The sequence below is a fragment of the Hemibagrus wyckioides genome, linkage group LG03 (assembly GCF_019097595.1).
Source record: "Hemibagrus wyckioides isolate EC202008001 linkage group LG03, SWU_Hwy_1.0, whole genome shotgun sequence".
Lineage (NCBI taxonomy): Eukaryota > Metazoa > Chordata > Actinopteri > Siluriformes > Bagridae > Hemibagrus > Hemibagrus wyckioides.
The window spans coordinates 5,954,239-5,974,709 of NC_080712.1; the positions used below are offsets into that span (position 1 = coordinate 5,954,239).

At 37.2% G+C, this 20,471-nt stretch overlaps 1 protein-coding gene across 1 annotated transcript; it reads right to left on the reverse strand.

The window, feature by feature from the left end:
- Window positions 1-1,190: 1,190 nt before the first annotated feature.
- Window positions 1,191-9,253, reverse strand: sparcl1 (SPARC-like 1). Its single transcript, XM_058381295.1, has 11 exons — window positions 9,129-9,253; window positions 7,502-7,557; window positions 6,680-6,745; window positions 5,678-6,583; window positions 4,868-4,991; window positions 3,415-3,536; window positions 2,660-2,780; window positions 2,392-2,513; window positions 1,674-1,822; window positions 1,319-1,467; window positions 1,191-1,207 (listed from the first exon to the last, which is right to left on the reverse strand). The coding sequence occupies exons 2-11, from the start codon at window positions 7,553-7,555 to the stop codon at window positions 1,191-1,193; spliced, it is 1,830 nt and encodes a 609-aa protein (XP_058237278.1). The 5' UTR covers window positions 7,556-7,557; window positions 9,129-9,253.
- Window positions 9,254-20,471: the final 11,218 nt, after the last annotated feature.

Consider the following 20,471-nt stretch of genomic DNA (forward strand, 5'->3'; position numbering starts at 1 on the left):
CCAAACTACAACATAAAAATGTAATGCTGTTGTTATTTTCTTTTGCTCATTCACAATCTGCTCATGCCGAATACCCTGTAAACACTTGGATCCATTTCAGGGAGTTTTCTATTCCTTCCTGCTATTGTCACCTCTGGCTTTCTCATTATGGATCTACATCTCGTTTGGATTTCTGTAAAGCTGCTTTATGAAGATAAAGTGTTTGGTTTAATGGACTGAGACTTCATATCCTTTAGGACTAGGACTAAGTGTATTCCTGCAGGAGAAGGGTAAACTTTCACTGTATTAAGGCTCTGTTCTATATAGAAAACAGATAAAAGTAAGGCACCGACACAAATTTGCGGGTAAATTTGAGGTGAATCACTACAGAAGGTGACTACAGTTATACAGTTTATAGGTGTGAAACGGGAGCTTTATTTCACTTGTTAATAAAAAAACATAATATGCTATTTATAATCTGTTCATGTTTTCAGGTATCATCTCAGAACAGTATGAACAATATATTCATATATTCATATTAAGAGACTTTATGCTAATCTTATAACATTTTATACACATTGTATTCAATTTTCTGCACAATTTTCTGCTATTTTATAATATGCATGCATGCCAAAGGGTGTTTCCATTCAAAAGCCTTTATAATTAAAATTAAATGCTTAAAACCATATCAGTTCAAAACCACACCTATTTACTACACACTATTGATTTGAAAACCTTTCCACTTGCTGGAATGGATATAAAATACACAAATTCCTTTTTTATTTATATTAAAATAGAAAAAACACTATGCTCGTACAGATGGCTTTACTTCTACAGTCAGTTTTAGAGCAGCTTTCTTCGCAAATGTTTTTTCTTTTTCAGTCACATAGTAAAAGACAAAACATTCTTGTCCTTCCTCTAGATACGTAACAAGTCACTTTTGAACTCTTTCGTTTGCTTACAAAAGAGTTTTCTTTCTTTGCTCTGAAGAAAATTCTGCTAGCTGGATCAGTCTGATGGCAACAAACTTCATGCATTCAGAACAACAGCTTGGAGTCCATGTCCTCTATTGATGGGGAATCATGGGAAGAAAGACATGAAGGACAGATATTAACACATTATTTAGTAATTGTGCAACATGTTTTGTTAGTAGGATAACTGTCAGTTACACCATAATGCAGTTCTACCTGCATTATGCATCTAACCTGCATCTAACCTGGTTGGGGAGCTGCGGAAGACAGGTGTAAATTTTTGTCATATAGCTCTTTTACAAATCATTTCTATTTGCGTGAAACCTGTGACGTGGTTCCACATGGCTACAGTCTTCAGTGCGTCTTACCATCCTTGATCCCGAAACACTGACACCACTCCCTGAAAGAGATCAGCTTGTCCTTGTCTGCATCACACTGGTGGAAAAACACTGAAGTGCAGTGCTCCATAGGAACCAGAGGAGCACGCAGAGGAGCAAGCTCTGAGTGAGACAGGAACCTGGACAGATAGTGGACAAATGGTGGACAGGTAAAGCATTGATGAGGTGCTATGTCTATTTATATATATAACAGCAACTTTAAAGCAGCTCAAGGAAACCTGAAACATCCCAGGACAACTATTTTATTGTAGAGGTACATAGGGTGTCTTTAATCTTAATGTGACTGAGATAAAAATGCCTCATGACCATAAAAAGAAATACACACCTGTCTGATGGATGTTGGTCCAATTGTGCAAACTGCCAATGCACTGGATATACGTACATGCTGTAATTCTTCTCAAAGTCCCGAGCCAGGAGAGTGTCAGGGTGATCGCCTGCATGGAGACGCCTTTCATCCTCATACATCTTCTGAACCTGACCAGTCCAGAGCACAGATTGCAGAAATGTAGATAAATAAAGCAGGATGGAATATACCGGGAAGTATACACCATCCCTTTAATTAGATATTTGTCCTATAACAGCATATCAAAAATGTTTTATTCTTCTTCTACCACAGCAAACTGCCAGTGATTAGAGTTGCTTAAAATTTATACAGAATTTTAAAGTTATATTCAATATATATAATGTAGAACTTCCACAAAACATGTTATAATTGCATTCTAGTAGCTATAAATAGTCATTTCCACACATTCAGCCGTATTGGAGAGTATATTGAAATTAGTTACCATCTTAAGTCTTTTCTGTCTAATGACTGAAACTGGAGAGTCACTCCTGATTCCAGACTCATTTTTCTTTCTTAACTTTATTAACAAAAACATTTTTAAAATCTGTTGTTAGTCCTAGATTATGTTGAGTGTCTAACATACACATTAATGATTTAGAAGCATGTTAATATAAGTAGTAGGCAAAATTGTATTACGACAGGTCAGACTTGATACAGTTTAAATAATCTAATGGCTTATATATAATCATTAGGGGCTCACTCTGGATCTCTGCTTGGCGGTAAGGAAATCTTGTTCGTAGAGCTGCAGCAGCACATTTTTCATCCAGTCTCTCATGCGTAGTGGAAAATATATCAGTTCTGTCTTCAGACATGGTGAAATAACTAATACACACACACACACACACACCAGCTCATCAGCTAATTTGTTAAATGCTTCACACCTTGAGTAATGTCTGTTTGAGCATTAAACAAACTAATGCTTTGAATTTTACATCCACCGGTTCACAGCAGGAAGAGACATGACCTACATTTGCAGGAGCCGGTGTAGTCCAGATGTAGTCTGTGACCTTTCTTGCTGCCCTCAAGGCTGCACTTGATGGCAAAAAGCTGGCAATATGAGTCATAAGTCTGGTTATCTGTTCCACACACCTACAAAGAAAGAGCAGCTATTTTAAAACAAAAGGTCATTTCATATAAGGCTAGACATGAGTCAAAAGGACCCTTCACATGAGGTTTTGGTTATTAAACAGCAGTCCTGGGTTTGCGGACTGAAGTCTAAAACTGGCTAATTAACAGTCCTTGAGAACACATTTTTCCCAAAGGCCAAAAATTTTTTATTTGCTTCTGTTTGGTTGTGTCCATTTTCAGCACTGAATATCTTTTTCAAGCTTAATATGAAGCTCATATAAAAGCAGACACTCAGGACTTTAAAAAATTTTGGTAGTTTTTATAAGTATTTCAGTTTTTATCTAGCCTTCTAGGGGCAATATTTTCATAATAATGTTCCAAAAACGGTTTTTGTTCACATACATCTTGCTATGTTCAAAGTAAATGTTTATTTCAAACCCATTTCTGCTCTCTGAAATGCCCCAGGTGCTTGTTCATAACCAACTAAAATTTGAAGGTGTTATCTTCCACAACTAAAATTCTGTGTAAGGTTATCCAACAGAGGAAAAAACACACGTCTCACAAAATAATTAATTTGTTTGTACTAAGTATTAAAAATTGGTAAAAAGGGTTAAAAACAATATTAGTGTAAAATGTTGTACAGTGCAGCACTCACATGGTCAAACCCACTAAGACTTGGAGGACAATCTGCAGGTTCCTGGCACACACAGCTGGGCTCCTTCATATTGTTCAGCTTGCATGTCTTCCCTCGCTTACAGTGAAAGTTCTCACATGAGTCTGGATATGACATGATTGATAGATACTTTAAATGAAGAAGAAGAAGAATTTACATAGCACTGTTCATTTTCAGTTCAGTCTCTAACATTCTGAATATCCATAAGCAAACCATGTCACAGGCAGCAAGGCGATCAACCACAAATCCCAGAATTCTCAGTCGGCCCCCACACAACAAGCCACATCATCTGACCAGTCACATGACCCTTATTTCCATTCACATAGTGGTTAAGGTGTTGTGAGTTTGAATCCCAGGTCCACCAAGCTGCCACTGCTGGGCCCCTGAGCAAGGCCCTTAACCCTCAATTGCTCAGTTGTATAAAAAAAAGTCACTCTGAATAAGGGTGTCTGCCAAATGGCAGAAATGTAAATGTAAACTCCTTGAAATTATCCAGACTTTCACATGTACACTTTGTGAAGCCTCTCTCAAGTACTCATCCCTGTTTGTTTCCAAAAGTGTGATCTATGTTACTGTCTTGTCCAGTATAGTCTTTTCTGTGTCAAGTAGTTCTCTGTGTTACCTACTGGCTCTCCTTTTGAGTTCTGCTGTCATAGCTAGTGTTTGTGTATCTAGAGTGAATTCCCTGAATGCAATATCCGCAGAACAATAGTATTGCCTGGATAGGCTCCAAATCCACCAAAATCCTGACAAGGATAAAGCAGTAAATGAAGATGAATGAGGTAAATGTTTGTTTAAACCGACCTTGAGTTCATGCCAGTGTCTTAAAATATTATGGTTAGTGCTGCACTCCAATTCCAATCTCAGACAAGAAGTAGGTCATTGACCTCTTTAACCAGCGCTAATTCTGCTCTTGAACCAAATTAAAATACAATATTATAATTAACAAAAAAAAAGACACACACAGCTGGTGGACAAACATTTCCTCCAAAATCTTAAAGATAAAAATAGCGTTTGTGCTTTTTTAGAGACGGTAACCAAAGCAATCTACCCAAGAACATTACTTTAAGTGTCATTTTTTATCTTATGTTCCTGTTTTGAGATATATATACCACATTGTTATATTGTCATACTTCTGGCTTTAATATATTTAGTTTTCCTTTAACTGAAAAGTCACACCGTCTCCAATAAGCTTTATTATTATGGGACGCCTTTTAGAGCTTACATTCTTTTGGTACTGGCAGTTTGGTCAGAACACAAACCCAACCAGCTCTCTCATTGATTTCTTAAGCCCACTGGCTGAGATGGCCTACAGTTTGTTTAGGTAGCCATTAGCTGTGTGGTGACAGTGTGTATTAAAGAAATCCAAGCTCAGCGCATTCTTGATCAGAATCTGGCACTGTGTACTGTTGAAACAAGAGTCTGAAACACCCACCGACTGAAGCTTCCTGTCCTGGATCGGCTCCAGTTCTGGATTTGGGTTGAGCTGTGGGTTTGATTCTGGGGAAAAGATCCATTGCAGCCCTGATCTGCACAGGGTTCATTCCCAAAAAGGATGCCTGGGGAGATCAGGATGGATTTGCATGGAGAACATTACAGACAAGTCAAGCTGAAAATACAGACACTGAACTTTAACAAAAAATCTACTATGTAGCTATACTCTTCAGAACTGCAACTAAACAAAGGATGAGATGTGGCCATTGTTTCAGTATAAAGCTCTACAGAAATTTCAGAATGAATGTATATCCTTTTCATGGCGTTATTAGCTGACTGAGGTTTGGAAAAAAGCTCCATCTTCTGTCCATAACTTCTTAAACTTTCTGCACACATCACCTACTTGTCTTCCTCCTGATATCTAAGAGATTTTAGTCATGGACCTGTTTTTAGGGCCGTCTAACACAAAGCAGAAGCCACTCGGCACTCCATTCAAAGTTCTCCACAGTTTCCATAGTTCCACCATCACCTTGAACTGAATGACTTTGAGAACTAAATTCTAGAACTTGGGATAGATATGATGCTGGTACCTGATCCTCACACACTGGTTCCTCTCACTCTCTGGATACACCTACAGTTGGGAGGAAACTGGAGAACATAGAGGAAATCCCCACATCCATAACTGCACAATGTGCCACCTGACCTCAGGATCAAACTGGAGACCTGGAGTTGTGCTTATTCAGATAAATGAGTATTTCTGTTTTTCTTTCAGCATATTATTGTCAAGATGTCTGATGATCTTCAGTCTTACCCATTTCCCTCGCTTCTTGAATGTGATCTCTGCCTCTTGGTCTTGAGAACGCTCTGAGGTCACCTCGGCACTCAAAACCTGGTCACTCTGTCCTTTTCTCAGACTCTTGCTCTCCCTCTGTGTTTGGAGTTTTTCTTTAAAATGGCTGACACTTTCATTTGTGTCATACCCTTCCTCTTTATCCTCAGAGGGTGTCTTTTCTTCAAAGTCTCTACTCTCATGGTCTTCATCTGTGTTGCTTGTTTCAGTCTCAACATCTGGTAGGATCTGCTTATCTTGGAGATTTTCAGTGGGCATAGCTTGGTCAAGTTTTTCATCCCGTTCATCTTTGGGATCTTCATAATCTTCATTTGGCTGCGTATCATAATCTTCCATGACTGTGGGAAGTTCATTGCCCAACTTCTCTTCCTCTCCAAACGTAATAGTTAAGGGTTTGTTCTTGGAACTTCGCATTTCTGTAGATACGCTATCAGCAGCGTAGTCTAAATCTACTGGTATCTCTGAATCTGTGCTACTCCCCACCTCCTCTTCTTCCAAATCTTTCTCTTTTTGCTGCTTTTTCTTTTCCTCTCCATGTTTACTCTTTGGTGTTATCTCCACGCTCTCCACATTTGTATCCACTACTTTTCCTATGTCATCTTCATCACTATCTTCCTCATCTGTCTCCACACCATGCTGTTCTTCCTCAGAAGCCTTTATAAGCTGAGCAAGCATCTCTTCACTCAGCAGCACAGGAATGCCCCATCCATCTGATTCCTCCAAATCTAGTGAATATATTTCATCGGTTCCATCACCACCATTTGACTTCTCTGTGCTTACATCTTCATCTCCCGGTTCTGGGCTACTAGCCTCAAAAGGGAAGAATGTTGGCAAAATGGAATCATTAATCTTTGGAAACTCATCATCCTGAGGGAAGAAAAAGAACAAACATATACACACATATATTCCTAAGATATAATAGAGAGTACAGTGTGGTCCCAAATTGTATTATGGGTAAATTACCTTCTCCTTTGAATGTTGTGCCCTTCTGTAGAGAGACTTCTGCTTCTCATGGGGAGCACTTTGCACCTTAATTATTAACCCACATATAAAGACAAAATAAGGTGATACCACAAAAGCAAGGAACAAACTATTTATGCTATAATTATGATGTATTATATTTTGGCCACCAGTTGTGTAACTTTAGTTCAGGACTTTATGTATTGTGCAATATCATACTTGGGCTTCATTAATTTTTTCAGACTAATCTAACATCCATGTAGTAAAGCTAGTGACTCCACTATGTCTTAACATATCATTCTAAGATTGACATAAAGTGTAACGATCAGGTTCCAGTAGTCATAATGGTCTATTTCAACAGATTTCTGTCTCACACATTTGAAATGTCAGCAGCTGCTCTGAATTAAGGATTTTGTGGATTCAGTAGATCTCAAGAAACTTGTGTTCAAAAGAAGGATAAATCAAGGCTTCTCTATATTAATTCACGTCTACACCGCATTAAAAATGTCCACAGAAACCAGAAGCTTAAAACCAGAAAATGTTTTTGAAGGTATAAACCATCATTGACCTTTTCAGTTGTAAATTCAAGTTCCTGGGCAGTTCATCCAGAATGATTCATTAGAATTAATGTCCATAGTTTAAAAGGTTCTAACAAAGGTACTAACATTATTTGTTCATCTTATCTAACATTATTTGCACCATTAGTTATCGTTAAAAGACAATTAACATCTCCTGGTGATAATGTTAATGCAATAATACATTTCTTACTGTTCAAATTTTATTACGTTATAGTGTAATTTATGAGATCTGTGAGTTTTTACTTACACAGACAGTTAACGCTGAGGCCAACAGGAAGAGGCACAGAAGATTGACCTCCATTTCTGGAAGCACACCAATAATATAATTAAGATTCTATGGCTAAGGAGAACATGTGAAATCTTCCATTTTCTTACTACATGGTCATTGTGTTCCTCAGTAATTTATTGTCAAATCAGGAAGTTGTGGATCTGATTTACAGATATATGTAGTAAGTGTCAAAGAATAGCAGTAACTGGAAAATCTTCAGGATGGAGGATCTGTGGTTTCTCTGTAACATGGAAAACTACTTTTTTGACTATAAGAAAGAGAGAGTCTGGTGAGGGGATGAGTGTTAAAAATGGCTGTAACAGGATGGAACCTGTTTTGGAGGCGATCCACACCAGTTAATGGAACTAGAAATGGATAAAAATTAGTTAAGAAAAAAATAAAAAATAGTAATCATTGGCAAATTGCTGGATTTATTGGAAAATAATAAACTTCAGACCAGTGAAAGTAACTCTCCACCACTCCACTCCTCTGTTGGTTAATTAGTTTACCATTCCTTGCTAATTTGTTGATCAGACACTTGAATCGGGTTTGTCAGAAGTAAAAAAAACACCAAACTGTGAGTTCGTACATCCTGACCAAGCACCAGACAAAGATCTGTTGGTTTATTCTGTTGTGCCCACATTGAAAAGTGTTCATCAGCATGCCATTCATCAGCCTGCCATCATAATCTGAGGCCTGGGTCGTCATGGTGACAGGCTTGGGAGATTCATCCCAGTCAAAAGTCACATTCCAACCGGGAGGAGCAAAGCAAATATCAGAAGCTAGCAGCCTGGAAAAAGAGCCGACTATGTACACAAACTTCTTCTTTTCTTTTTTTTTCCAAGAGAAAAAGCAGCCATTATTGGATCAGTTAGAGAGGACAGTGTCTCTGAAGATGGGGTTCTCAAGGGATGAAGATTATAGAACAGAAATACGGCAATCAAAATAGTTTTGTCTGAAAGATTTATCATGCAAACGAAAATTTTTATAGCAAACACGTGTTAAAAGCAATAAATAAAATTAATTCTATATAGTTGAACACCTATTATACCAAACAGTAAACAGTGTAAAAAAATAAATAAAGAATAAAATATAAATAAATTATTGTGAAACTGTGTACACTCTATCTTATGCTGTTCTATGAGGAAATCATCTAATCACACCATTTTGTTCCACACCATGAATGCAGTGTGTATAAAATGTATGTAAGGATGCAAGAACATATTAATTATGGAATACGTTCATATTGGTTATTGTGGACATATGTTTACTCATGGATGAAATAAACACTGGATTAATGTAGATGTTTATAATTGTAATTATGTGGTTCAGTAGTTTGAAAAAATGAATGAATTCAGGCATCAATTCACATTAACATTGTAGCTGTAGTCATGAGGTTAGATTTTATTAATACTTTTACATTAGACAATGTTAGTTTTAATGAACTTTAATATAAAACATTACCCAAAACTACAACTTGGGAGGCAAAGCATATGATAAATACGATACAACAAGCTTACTATTAGACAAAACACAAAATTCATCTTCAACAGGTCTGAAGAAAGGTTTTAAGAATTTGATATATATAAGATATAAAGAGCTCTACCTGTGAAGATGAACAGATGACTGGATTAATGGGATGATGTGCTCAGCAGGAAGAGTGTGTGAAGATTTGACTCTTGTGGGAAACTCTGCCCATCTCTCACAATGCTCCTGCCAAATAAAGAAAAGCATGCCTCTGGGACTGGCTGTAGAGAGGAGGGTGTAGGGGCATACAGAAACGCAAGGTGACATCCGGCACTCGTTTATTCAGTAGTATATCGATCATTCAGTAACACTTTGGTAATGGAAGTAACATTAGATATTTATGCATAGCTTATAAATGCATAGAAGTTACTTTGCAGCTTATCAGTTCATAATTTAGTTCGGCACTTGATTTAGTTTTTATTCAAAATTTTATTGGTCACATACACAGTCATACATACTGCAGCAAATAAAAATAGATAAAAGAAGATTAATAAAATAAAAATTTAAATTAAAATATATTAAATTAAATTAAATTAAATTAAATTAAATTAAATTAAATTAAATTAAATTAAATTAAATTAATTACATTAAACTAAATTAAATTTGCTGTACATTTGACCAGAGAAAAAAATTAATAGACAGAATATTTTTTTTAAATGCAGCATATGAAAATACATGATATACAATGATGTGAATATGAAAACAAAATGACTGTTAAATGAATAAAGTATGCAGATTGTGTGCAGTTTTTAAGCACACAAAAAAATAGAGTCAGTAGATTCTCAAAATATCCAAGATCTACTATATGTGTTCTCCTGGATGAGGGTCTGAATAGCCTGTGGAAAGAAGCTTCTCCTCATTCTCTCTGTGTTTGCCTTCAAGGAGCAACAGCGCTTCCCTGAGTCCATTGTTCGAAGCGTGCTGTTGAATTCTCAAATCGGATTGGTCAGAAGAGATTCTCTTGTTTTATACAACTGACCAGGTGAGTGTTAAGGGGTGAGAGTGTTCGAGGGCCCAGCAGTGGCAGATTAGTGGTTCTGGGATTTGAACTCACAACCATTCAGTATTTATTATAACCACTTCCCATGACACATGTTCTTCAGCAGCAGCTCTGACGATATTCTTCACTTCTATATTATTGGTTTCCCCTGGAAAATGTGTGTGAGTGTCAAGATGGTGAAGTTGTCTGTAAGAAAACATTAACAAATTAACAGCATTTACGTAAGGAGTCTCCAGTATCAGTTCCTTCTAAAACTCAGACATAAAGCTTTAATTTTTCTATTTATATTATTTTTAGTTTCCTTGCACAGGAAAGTTTTCAGGGCAGAGGACTTGAGGAGTGTGAGACGTGTGCTTTTCCCTCTTTTAGATAACCTTACACAGAATTTTAGTGGTTGAAGATAACACCTATAAATTTTAATAGCTCATGAAGAAGTATTTGGGGCATCTCAGAGAGCAGAAATGGGTTTGATATCAGTATAATATTGATATTACTTTGAAGAAACGTTTGTGTTGTGTTTTTGCAATCCAAAAATAAATTATAAATGCACTTATTCATTACTCTTCTATTCTTGATGTCTTATTTGTCCTGTAGCTCGACTGACGTAAGATTTTTTTTTCCCTGTCTAAAATCAGCAGCATCACTCAGAGTTCAGAGGCCGGACATGTTATAAAGCTTGCATGAGAAACTCAAATTGTTCACCGAGACCTGACCTCCACCATGCCGCCCTGTACACATGCTCTTTCTACACTGAGACATTCTTACTCGTAATTATCCTTTCCTTCTTTAACTGCGTCTCACGTTGTGAAATAAAGTGTTGCACGTCTGCAAAATTACTTCACTGTAAAAGCTACACTCCTAAACTCCAGGTCTGTGATGAAAACAAAACTCCGGCATTCCTCTAGACGGTGCTGAATCCTGTTGATGTCTTACACGCAATACATGCAGAATTTCCAGTGTGGTTAAGTTATTTATCCCCTTTAATGTTACAGACTCTTGCTAGCTTTTATTAAGGAGGTGGAACGATGGCTAGTGAACCAGACTGCTTTAAGCTAAACTGCGGTGTTCAAATTAAAGAAGAAACTGAGGTACATGAGTAAAGAAGAAGCAAATTTAAATTCACTGTTTTGAAGATAATGAAAGCATCTTCTAGAAACCTCTAGAAAGCATGTTTAATAGGAGTTTTGTGCATGTACAGTTACAGTTCCTAGCCCCAAAATTTATTATTTTCCTATAATACCACAGCTTGAAATATTTTGTTCCTCTAATACTACAACAATTTATCACCAGAGTTTACCAAACTTCTTTCTATCCATAAAACCTACTGCTGTTACAAAACCATTGACACTGAAGACTCCATCCATGAATGTAAAATAAATACCTTTTTACAAAAAAAAAAATTAAATCAGCAATTAGACACATTGTTCTTTATTAAATTTTCACATATTTTAATCAGTTTATTATTAGTCTATTCCAATGTTATTATTCATTATTTTTTAAAGCACATTAATCTAATTCTTTAATTTGCCTGACAGCTGGAACTACTTTCAGAGCTGTTGGTATAGTGTCATGATGGTGCCAAATGGCCCGAGACTCTACTACCCATCAACCCCGGCACGTCACATGAGCTTTCACACATTCACTGTTCAACTGTTTCCCGTCAAGCATTCATTGCTGTCACGCGTATCCTTTTACTCCCTCTCGTCTGTATATTTCCTGTTCATGTTTATAGTCCATATTAATGTTTTTTAGTTTTCACGTTTTGGGTTGTTTTGTTCGTATTTTCCACAGTAAGTGAGCAGCACTTGCATCCCCCTCCACCACCAGTTCCGGTCAGAAAGATTGACTGTCAATTCTTTTGCTCTATCAGAAGCTCGTGGATATAAAACACCTGATTTAGAAACAAAACACTAGAGGAGGAAATGAATCAACACCACACTGAAATGGCTTGAGGCTATACGCCTTCAGAGGAAAGTTTTGGAAGAGGGGGTTTCTACGCAGGCTCGTGCCATCAAACCACCCACCCTGCTCCACTGAGGATGTCCCTCTGCCCCACAGAGGACGTTATTATCATTATACAAGTACATGATGTATGGGAATGAGGTGTTGAATCCCAGGACCACCAATCTGCCACTGTGAGGCCCCTGAGCAAGGCCCTTAACCCTCAATTGCTTATTTGTGTAAATAAGATAAAAAACTCGCCCTGTGTAAGGGCAGCTGCCAAATGCCATCAATGTATACAGTTAACATTATTATTAGGGCTGATTGCACTTGCATTGCTCCAGACATCACTTTGTCTTCCGGTTCCACTGAAATCATTGCTTGCTCTGCTGAAGATATTACTCCTCCTCCTTCTTACTCCCACCCCCTGCTTCATGGTGACTTTTGTTTCACTCTCAGACTCCGCCTTGTACACTGGGGAAGTCACTCCATCTCACTGATCAGCAGCAGATGTCACATCTCCTATTTTCTCAGCTAAATGTAACACTACCTCTGGATCTTGACAGCTTTTGGGCCCCCATCACCAAGGAGACTTGGTTGTCCAAACGAAGCTGTGTATTAAGGAGGGGTTGTGTCATGGTAGTGCTCAGTGACAAGGAACTACACCATCTGGCAGCCCCGGGCACATCCTATAACATCACATCAACGATCACTCACACCTGCTTCCTGTTTCATACTGTTGCTCTTGTTGCTCTTTGGCATGTGTACCTCATTACCGCTTTTATTCAGTATGGCTCTTGCGTCATATTCATAGCCCATGTGAATGTTGCTTGTCTTGTTTGGTCCTGATATAAAAATAGAAAACCAACAGCTTCTGACCAATAAAACTTCAACAATGCTTAAATGGTATAGTAATGGAAAATCATAACTTACGATATTAACCATCTTAGTGTGTGAAGGTTTTTCAATCAAATTTAGCTGCACATCTCTTACATGTATAAAATATAAGCGTTTAGGAAATATACATATATATATATATATATATATATATATATATATATATATATATATATATATATATAAATATAAATATAAATAAATAAAAGACCAATCTCCAGATTTGAAACCTATTGAAAACTTGGAATGTCATCAAGAGGAAGATGGATGGTCACAAACCATCAAGCAAAGCTGAGCTGTTTGCTTTTTTGCAAAGAGTGGTATAAAGTTATAAAGTTCCCCAACAGCAATGTGAAAAACTGGTGGAGAGCATGGAGCCAAAACGCATGCAAATCGGGGTTATTCCACCAAATACTGATTTCTAAAATTTGTTTATAAATTATTTGCATTTTGTTTTATTTGAGTTATTAAAGCTCTGCAAATACTGCGTGATCTTGGGTTATTTTGATGTGTTGTCATTTCCTTTAAATATACACTCTAAATAACAATAGTTATATTTTGAATTTAGGAGAAATATTGTCAGCAGTTCACAAAAAATTCAACAAAACTGTTCATTTCACCAATACATGCACCTGTAAGAAAAAAACATAAACTGATTATTTTGCAGTGGTCTCTTATTTTTCTCCAGATCTTTATATATATATATATCTGGGGAGGAATAGGTTAAGCACATATAGCAGTCACTTTATTTAAGGATTTTCATTCCACCTAGTCAAAATCCATAGGAAGGCTTAGAAAGCAGCAGACACAATAAACACAGTGAAATCACTACCAAAACCCCATCTACAGCAAGCAGACAGAAGCCAAAACCACAAAATAGCAGGAAAGCTAGCAGACTGGGCTTACAAGTGCTTCAGAAACATACGCAAGACTTTACAAACACACAAGCCTCTCATGGCTAGCTTCCTGTTTTTCAAACTTTTTTTTTCAAATACTTTCCATTCCCTTATTCCCCTCATCATTATTTTCATTATGGCTCATAAAATATATTTTCTAATCCTCTTTGTATTGTACGTATGTTTTCTACTACTTCAGTTTCTGATTTTTTTAGGTTCATAGTTTCTAGTCTCATGGGTTTGTTTGTATTTTTAGTGGTTTTCTCTCTTTCTGGTTATATTACGAATATAGATTTGCTGAGGATCATGCAGTATAATGAATACATACTCAAATACAAATCCTATCAAGATCTCCAGCTAAATAATTAACATTACTGAATGCTAACTAACTATGATTGCTTCTGTTGCTTGATTGCCAAAGTGATATTGGGCTACTGTTCCTATACTTTATGGCATAGCCAAGAGCTTTCTTACTTAATGAATTCTTTAATCAAGCAATTGACCAATTTACTGGCAATCTGATCTTATTTCTCCTGTATTGTGCTCAGTGTTATTGAGATTAGCTGCGAACCCACTGTGACTCTAGGCTGAAATCCTATACAGTTCTTCTGACTTCTTGCATGTGGGTACTGTCTCATTCTTCTTCCTCTAGTGGCCCAAAAGATTACTTAGTTTATTATTCTGAATCTTCACACCTACTGACTGAAGCAGCTATCACAAGCCCATTGCTTTTAGCCATTTGTAGAATACAGACATGCAATAGGCAGCTCAAACCAAAGTCATAAAAAGATCAAACTTTGTCACATGGTGCAGAATTCTCACCAATACCCATGAGAGGGAAAGGGTCCGGCATAATAGTAATGCTATAGTGCTTAGGTTTTTTCCTAAATCTTGGAGAACCATAAGTGGTACATTAAATTAAAAATAAATTTTCCCACTTATTCAATGGCTTCTGCTGAACTTCTAATTTGTAGTTCTAGGCCTTCACAAACCAGGCGTCAAACACTACTCAGATGTTTGTGAATCTCAGTAATTATCAAAAATATTTTTACCTTGGCATTTATAATCAGTGTGTCTGCCATATGTCAATCAATTCTGTATGCAGAGCTGCTTTACTCAAATACAGTGGAACCTTGGAAGCAAACTGGAAGTACATGATCAGGGCAATGTTCTGAGGATCTATAAAGGCTGGGGTGCGGTCATACATAGGGGTGGGGTTTAGGTCCAAATAGCTGTTACTTAGGAATGGTAAAGCTGATCAAGCTGAATATTTGGTAGTGTGCATCTATATGCTAGTCGTGGGTGGATTTTTAATGATCCCTAATTACTGGAAAAACATGGCTGCCATTGGCCAATCAGGGTGTAGAAGGCATACATGTTTGTAGGATTTCTGCAGCTCAGGAAACCTCACCTAAATGAGCTACTCTATGCATATGAACACTGTGTACCATAAAGTAGTTGTGAAAATCACACAATACAGTTTCAGTTCCTTACACAAAAATGTGACAATAACACTGCCTCTGCTACGATACGATACGATTCATAACTTCTGAATGATATGTGACCAACATTGTTCGGAATCTTGGGTAGGTCTACGGTTAATTTGTGAATTATGATGATGTAGAAAATAATCCTTTAAAGTAGAATCAGAATTATGCCCAAATTCCCCTTACATATAATAACTGATTAGTTCATTTATATTTACATTTCTGGCATTTCGCAGACACTCTTATCCAGAGTAACTTACAATTATCTCATTTCATACAACTGAGCAATTGAGAGTTAAGGGCCTTGCTCAGGGGCCCAGCAGTGGTGGCTTAGTGGACCAGGGTTTGGAAATCACAGCCTTCAGATCAGTAGTTAATGAATCATTTCAATCGTTCCTTTTAAATTGACTCATAGATCCAAATGGTTCATCTCATTCATTACACCCTTAATCTAAACCCATAAAAATGGATTGTAGAATCCTCAAAGCAGCTTGGACAGCAGTATGAGTGAATCATTTTTTAACATTTAATCTGTTTACCGCATATAAAAAAACCCCCAAAAAACAGAATTGAACGTAAGCCAGTGAAAACTACAGTACGAGTAGCCTCTGTGTGTTTGTTTGAAACTGGCATCATGCAGACCGTCTGCCAAAACCTTGAAAAGACTTACACATTTGTGTGGGTGGAATAATTATATGTCACATTTAGGTAGAAACCGCAGCATGGGGCCGAGTGGTGAACCAACTGACATCGTCTAGCAAATACAGAAAATGTTTTAGTGCAGTGGTGGCTTTTGGATGAGAAGAATTCCCAAGAGAATATATATATATATATATATATATATATATATATATAGCTGTTATATATATTTATATAGCTGTTATTATGTTAGCTGTTATTCAATAACCTATATATATATATATATATTTATGAGTTTGTTTGTTTGTTTTTTGCCATCTTTAGTATGCATTTTTTCTAAAATATAAAATAAAAGTGTACATTAAAAACTTGTATTTTGTAAAAGTATTTTTTTCTTGATAGCTTCAGTGATTTAGGTTTTCTTACAGACACTGGTCATCATGTTGAAGTACTGTACTAACATCTACATCTCACATACTTTAACAGTGATATTTCATCCATCCATCCATCCATTTTCTATACCTGCTTTATTCCTAATTAGGGTCACGGAGATCTGCTGGAGCCTATCCCAGCGCACATTGGGCAAAAGGCAGGGGTACAGCACACCAGTCCATCACAGGGCCACATATAGACAGACAACCACACACACACTCCAGTGGGCAATTTAGAATTACCAATCAACCTAATATACATGTTTTTGGACTGTGGGAGGAAACCGGAGTACACCCACAGGGAGAACATGCAAACTCCCCACAGAAGGGACCCGAGGGTTCAAACCCAGGACCTTCTTGCTGTGAGGCAACAGTGCTAACCACTAAGCCACTGTGCTGCCCTGTGATATCTCAATAACTTGTTAAAATTTGAACAAAACATTTGTGGACAAATATGTTTTTTGTCAAAGAATCTCAAACAAGGTTAAACTTACAGGATGCAAAATGTTATTAATTTGCCACAGAGATACATTTACAGTTTATTTGATGACAGATTACAGAGTTTTTGAGGTATCTAACCACAGGCAAAATAGACACATCTATAATATATTTTTATGGCTGTCTAGCCTGATACAGTAAATATTATTATTGCATTTTTTTTATGTCTATGCCATCACATATTAGTGCAATAGTACTTTTATATATATTCTTGGTCTTAAAATAGAGAAGGTTGATATTTTTTTGCTGTAGATGTTCCTCATCACCGTTATGTGACTGCAAAGTTCCAGAGGTTTGCTGGTCAAGCTATGATGATATTATACCAGAGCGTTGCAGAGTTCTCAGGTTTGATTGGTGAGAAGATGTTGATTAATTAGCTGTTATTCAATAACAGCAGCTCTTAATGTGCTTGTCCTAATCCTTTTAGCATTCCTATAGTAACTTATTCACTGACTTTTATGGTGGACGAGTGTTGTTATTTCAAAACAGAACATTTATAATTATAGATCTGAATCATTTGTTTTTGCTATTTATATGCAGTCTAGCCACCATGCCCTATAGCTCAATTCAATTCAATTCAATTCAATTCAATTCATCTGTGTAGCATGTTTAACACTGGACATTGTCTCAAAGCAGCTTTACAGGAGTATAGAAACATTGAAAAAACTATAAAGTTTAAAGTTACTATTTATCTCTAACATTTATCCCTAATGAGGAAGCCTGAGGCGATGGTGGTGAGGAAAAACTCCCTGAGATGATATGAGGAAGAAACCTTGAAAGGAACCAGGCTCAGAAGGGACCCTCGTCCTCATTTGGGTGACACTGGACAGTAAATAATGTAAATGTAAATAACGTCCTTTCTACAACAGTTTATAATCACAAAGTATTGTGTAACCAATAGCTCTTGAGGAACTAATACTTCAGCATAGTTTCTGAGTTCATTATAGACATAGCACTAATGAGCCCAGATGTGAAGGATATGAGATTCTCACAGGCAGAGAGTAATCACTAGTTATCAGATATTTTTGCAGCTCCTTTAATGTTGCTCTTAGTTTCTTGGCAGCCTCCCTTTTTGTCTTGACCTTTTCATGGTGATGTCATTCTCATAGTGATGTCATTTACTCTACTTAGAAATTATGGTGTCCAATGGAACATCTAATGTTTTGGAAATTATATATATTATATTCCATGCTTTGTAAGCTTTTTGCGATTCATGGCTTCAGCAGACAGATGAACCTGAATCCTACAGAATTATTAAGTCTTTCTTTGGGGTCACGTTCACTGATTAGCTGTATATTGATTTCTTTTGAACTGGAGATTGAACGTGATTGGTTCATCCTGAACACAGCCGCATCCCTAGTTATTAGCGGGTGCACATACTTATGCAACCATATTACTGCTTTTTTTTAATTTATCTATTTTTCCCTGAAATGTCTGTAATTGTTTTTCACTAAATTGGAATTTAACATCGAGGGTGAAAAAAATTCTGACATGATTTCTGTTTGTTTTTGGGGGTTTTTTGCAGAAAAAACATGCCATTTGAACAGGGGGTGTGTAAACTTTTTATATCCATTGTAGACAAACAGTAATCAGGAGCTAAACTCCAACCTGACTGAAAGAGCGCACAGTGCTCATTTGTAACCCAGAGTTTTCCGTCTGACTTTCCGAGGCCTCGTTTCAGACAGACATCCTTAAAGTCAGACATGTGGGGTGTGTGCATGTCTGTGTGTGTGTGTATGTGTGAGTGAGTGTCTGTGGGATTGTCTGGCAGCTGTCCTGACTTGATTATGTGCTGTTATTATGGGGAATGTTTGTACAGTGAGACTACTACTTCCTCTGGTCGTATGCAGCAGACCAAATAAGGAATTCCCGGATATAATGTTTGGTTAGAGGGAAAGGGTTCGGTCAAGAAATTTCACTGTTATAGGAATGTTTATTGAAATGGTATAAATTGTAATGATTTGATTGTTGTTGTGAGCTCATTAGGTTGTAGGAATTTGCCAAATTTTGGGGAAATCTTCACAATATTAGTAACATTAAACTGGATGCTTCCATAAATCGCACATGACTGAATAAATAGAATTTTTTCAAAGAGTGTGTGTGTGTGTAGTGTGTGTGTGTATGTGTGAGTGTACATGTAGACATGCATAAGTACATGAAGCTAATACATTATCCTGTTCCTTGTGCATGTGTGAATAAAATATATCTAATTTATTTTATATAATTTGACACATACTGTATCAGCTATTACATAATGTCCAGTGACAGGTGAAGTGAATAAGACTGATGATCTCCTCATCATGGCACCTGTTAGTGGGTGGGATATATTGGGCAGCAAGTCAATATTTTGTCCTCAAAGTTGATGTGTTAGAAGCAGGAAAATGGACAAGCGTAAGGATTTGAGTGAGTTTGACGAAGGGCCAAATTGTGATGGCTAGACCACTGGATCAGAGCATCTCCAAAACTGCAGCTCTTGTGGGGTGTTCCCGGTCTGCAGTGGTCAGTATCTAATTCAAATTCCCCAACTGAGTATCTGTGGGATGGGCTGGACAAACAAGTCCGATCCATGGAGGCCCCATCTCACAACTTACAGGACTTAAAGGATCTGCTGCTAACATCTTGGTGCCAGATACCACAGCACACCTTCAGGGATCTAGTGGAGTCCATGCCTCATTGGGTCAGGGCTGTTCTGGCAGCAAAAGGGGGACCAACACAATATTAGGAAGGTGGTCATAATGTTAAGGCTGGTCAGTGTATGTATATATGTTAAACCATGAAATGGCATGAGAGCTTTGATTTGATACTGACGCATTTCCTTTCAGGGAGGAAGCATGTCAAAGGGATTGACTATATACTCCATTATAGGATCGACAATACACCATTGAGATACACCATACCTCCAGCTAGATATATATAGTATTTAAACAGTAGCTTAGCAAATCGGCTAAATAATTCAGCCAAGAGTTGATTTGAAATGGTCAGTTTTCTGACTTTTTAATTCTACTGTAGCTTTCCATGACTAGACATCATCAAGCGCCAGGCTTCGAATCAGACAGGGAAAAGACTGTTGTTAAGGATGGCAGTGAAATAAATGTGTATCAAACTTCCTACATACACACACACACACACACACAATCAGGAAGATCAGAAAGGTTTTCTATACATACATGCACACTTTAAAAATATCATACACACATACACTTTTTGATCCTTTTCTTATCTAATTTGTGTCTCGTTCAATTTGTATAATGCGCCGTCTGCGCTAACAAACGGTGAGTATCATAGTGAAGTATCGGCTGTTTAGCATTAAATGTGTGCCGCTAGTAAACTTCCTACATGTTAATTCTGTTTCCAAACCATCCTGTGTGTGCTGAAAAAGTTGATGTGATGAGTGAGTGTGTGTGTGTGTGTGTGTGTGTGTGAGTGTGTGTGTGTGTGTACTTGATCTTAATCTAGTCTCAAACATATTATGCAGTCTGTTCAATATGATGCTTACATCACCTTGTACATAGAGCAAGCAAGCATATAGAGATAGTGAGGCACATTTGTGTGTGTGTGTGTGTGTGTGTGTGTGTGTGTGTGTGTGTGTGTGTGTGCGTGTGTGTGTGTATGAAGATGAGCGTTCGCTTGAGT

Excerpts from the sequence above, each read along its gene's own strand:
- sparcl1 (XM_058381295.1), bottom strand. The coding sequence starts at position 7,555 with ATGGAGGTCAATCTTCTGTGCCTCTTCCTGTTGGCCTCAGCGTTAACT. Across the intron at positions 6,584-6,679 it reads CACAACATTCAAAGGAGAAG|GATGATGAGTTTCCAAAGAT; the intron begins GTAATTTACCCA and ends TTCTTCCCTCAG. Across the intron at positions 2,514-2,659 it reads CTACACCGGCTCCTGCAAAT|TTATTTCACCATGTCTGAAG; the intron begins GTAGGTCATGTC and ends TGTGTGTATTAG.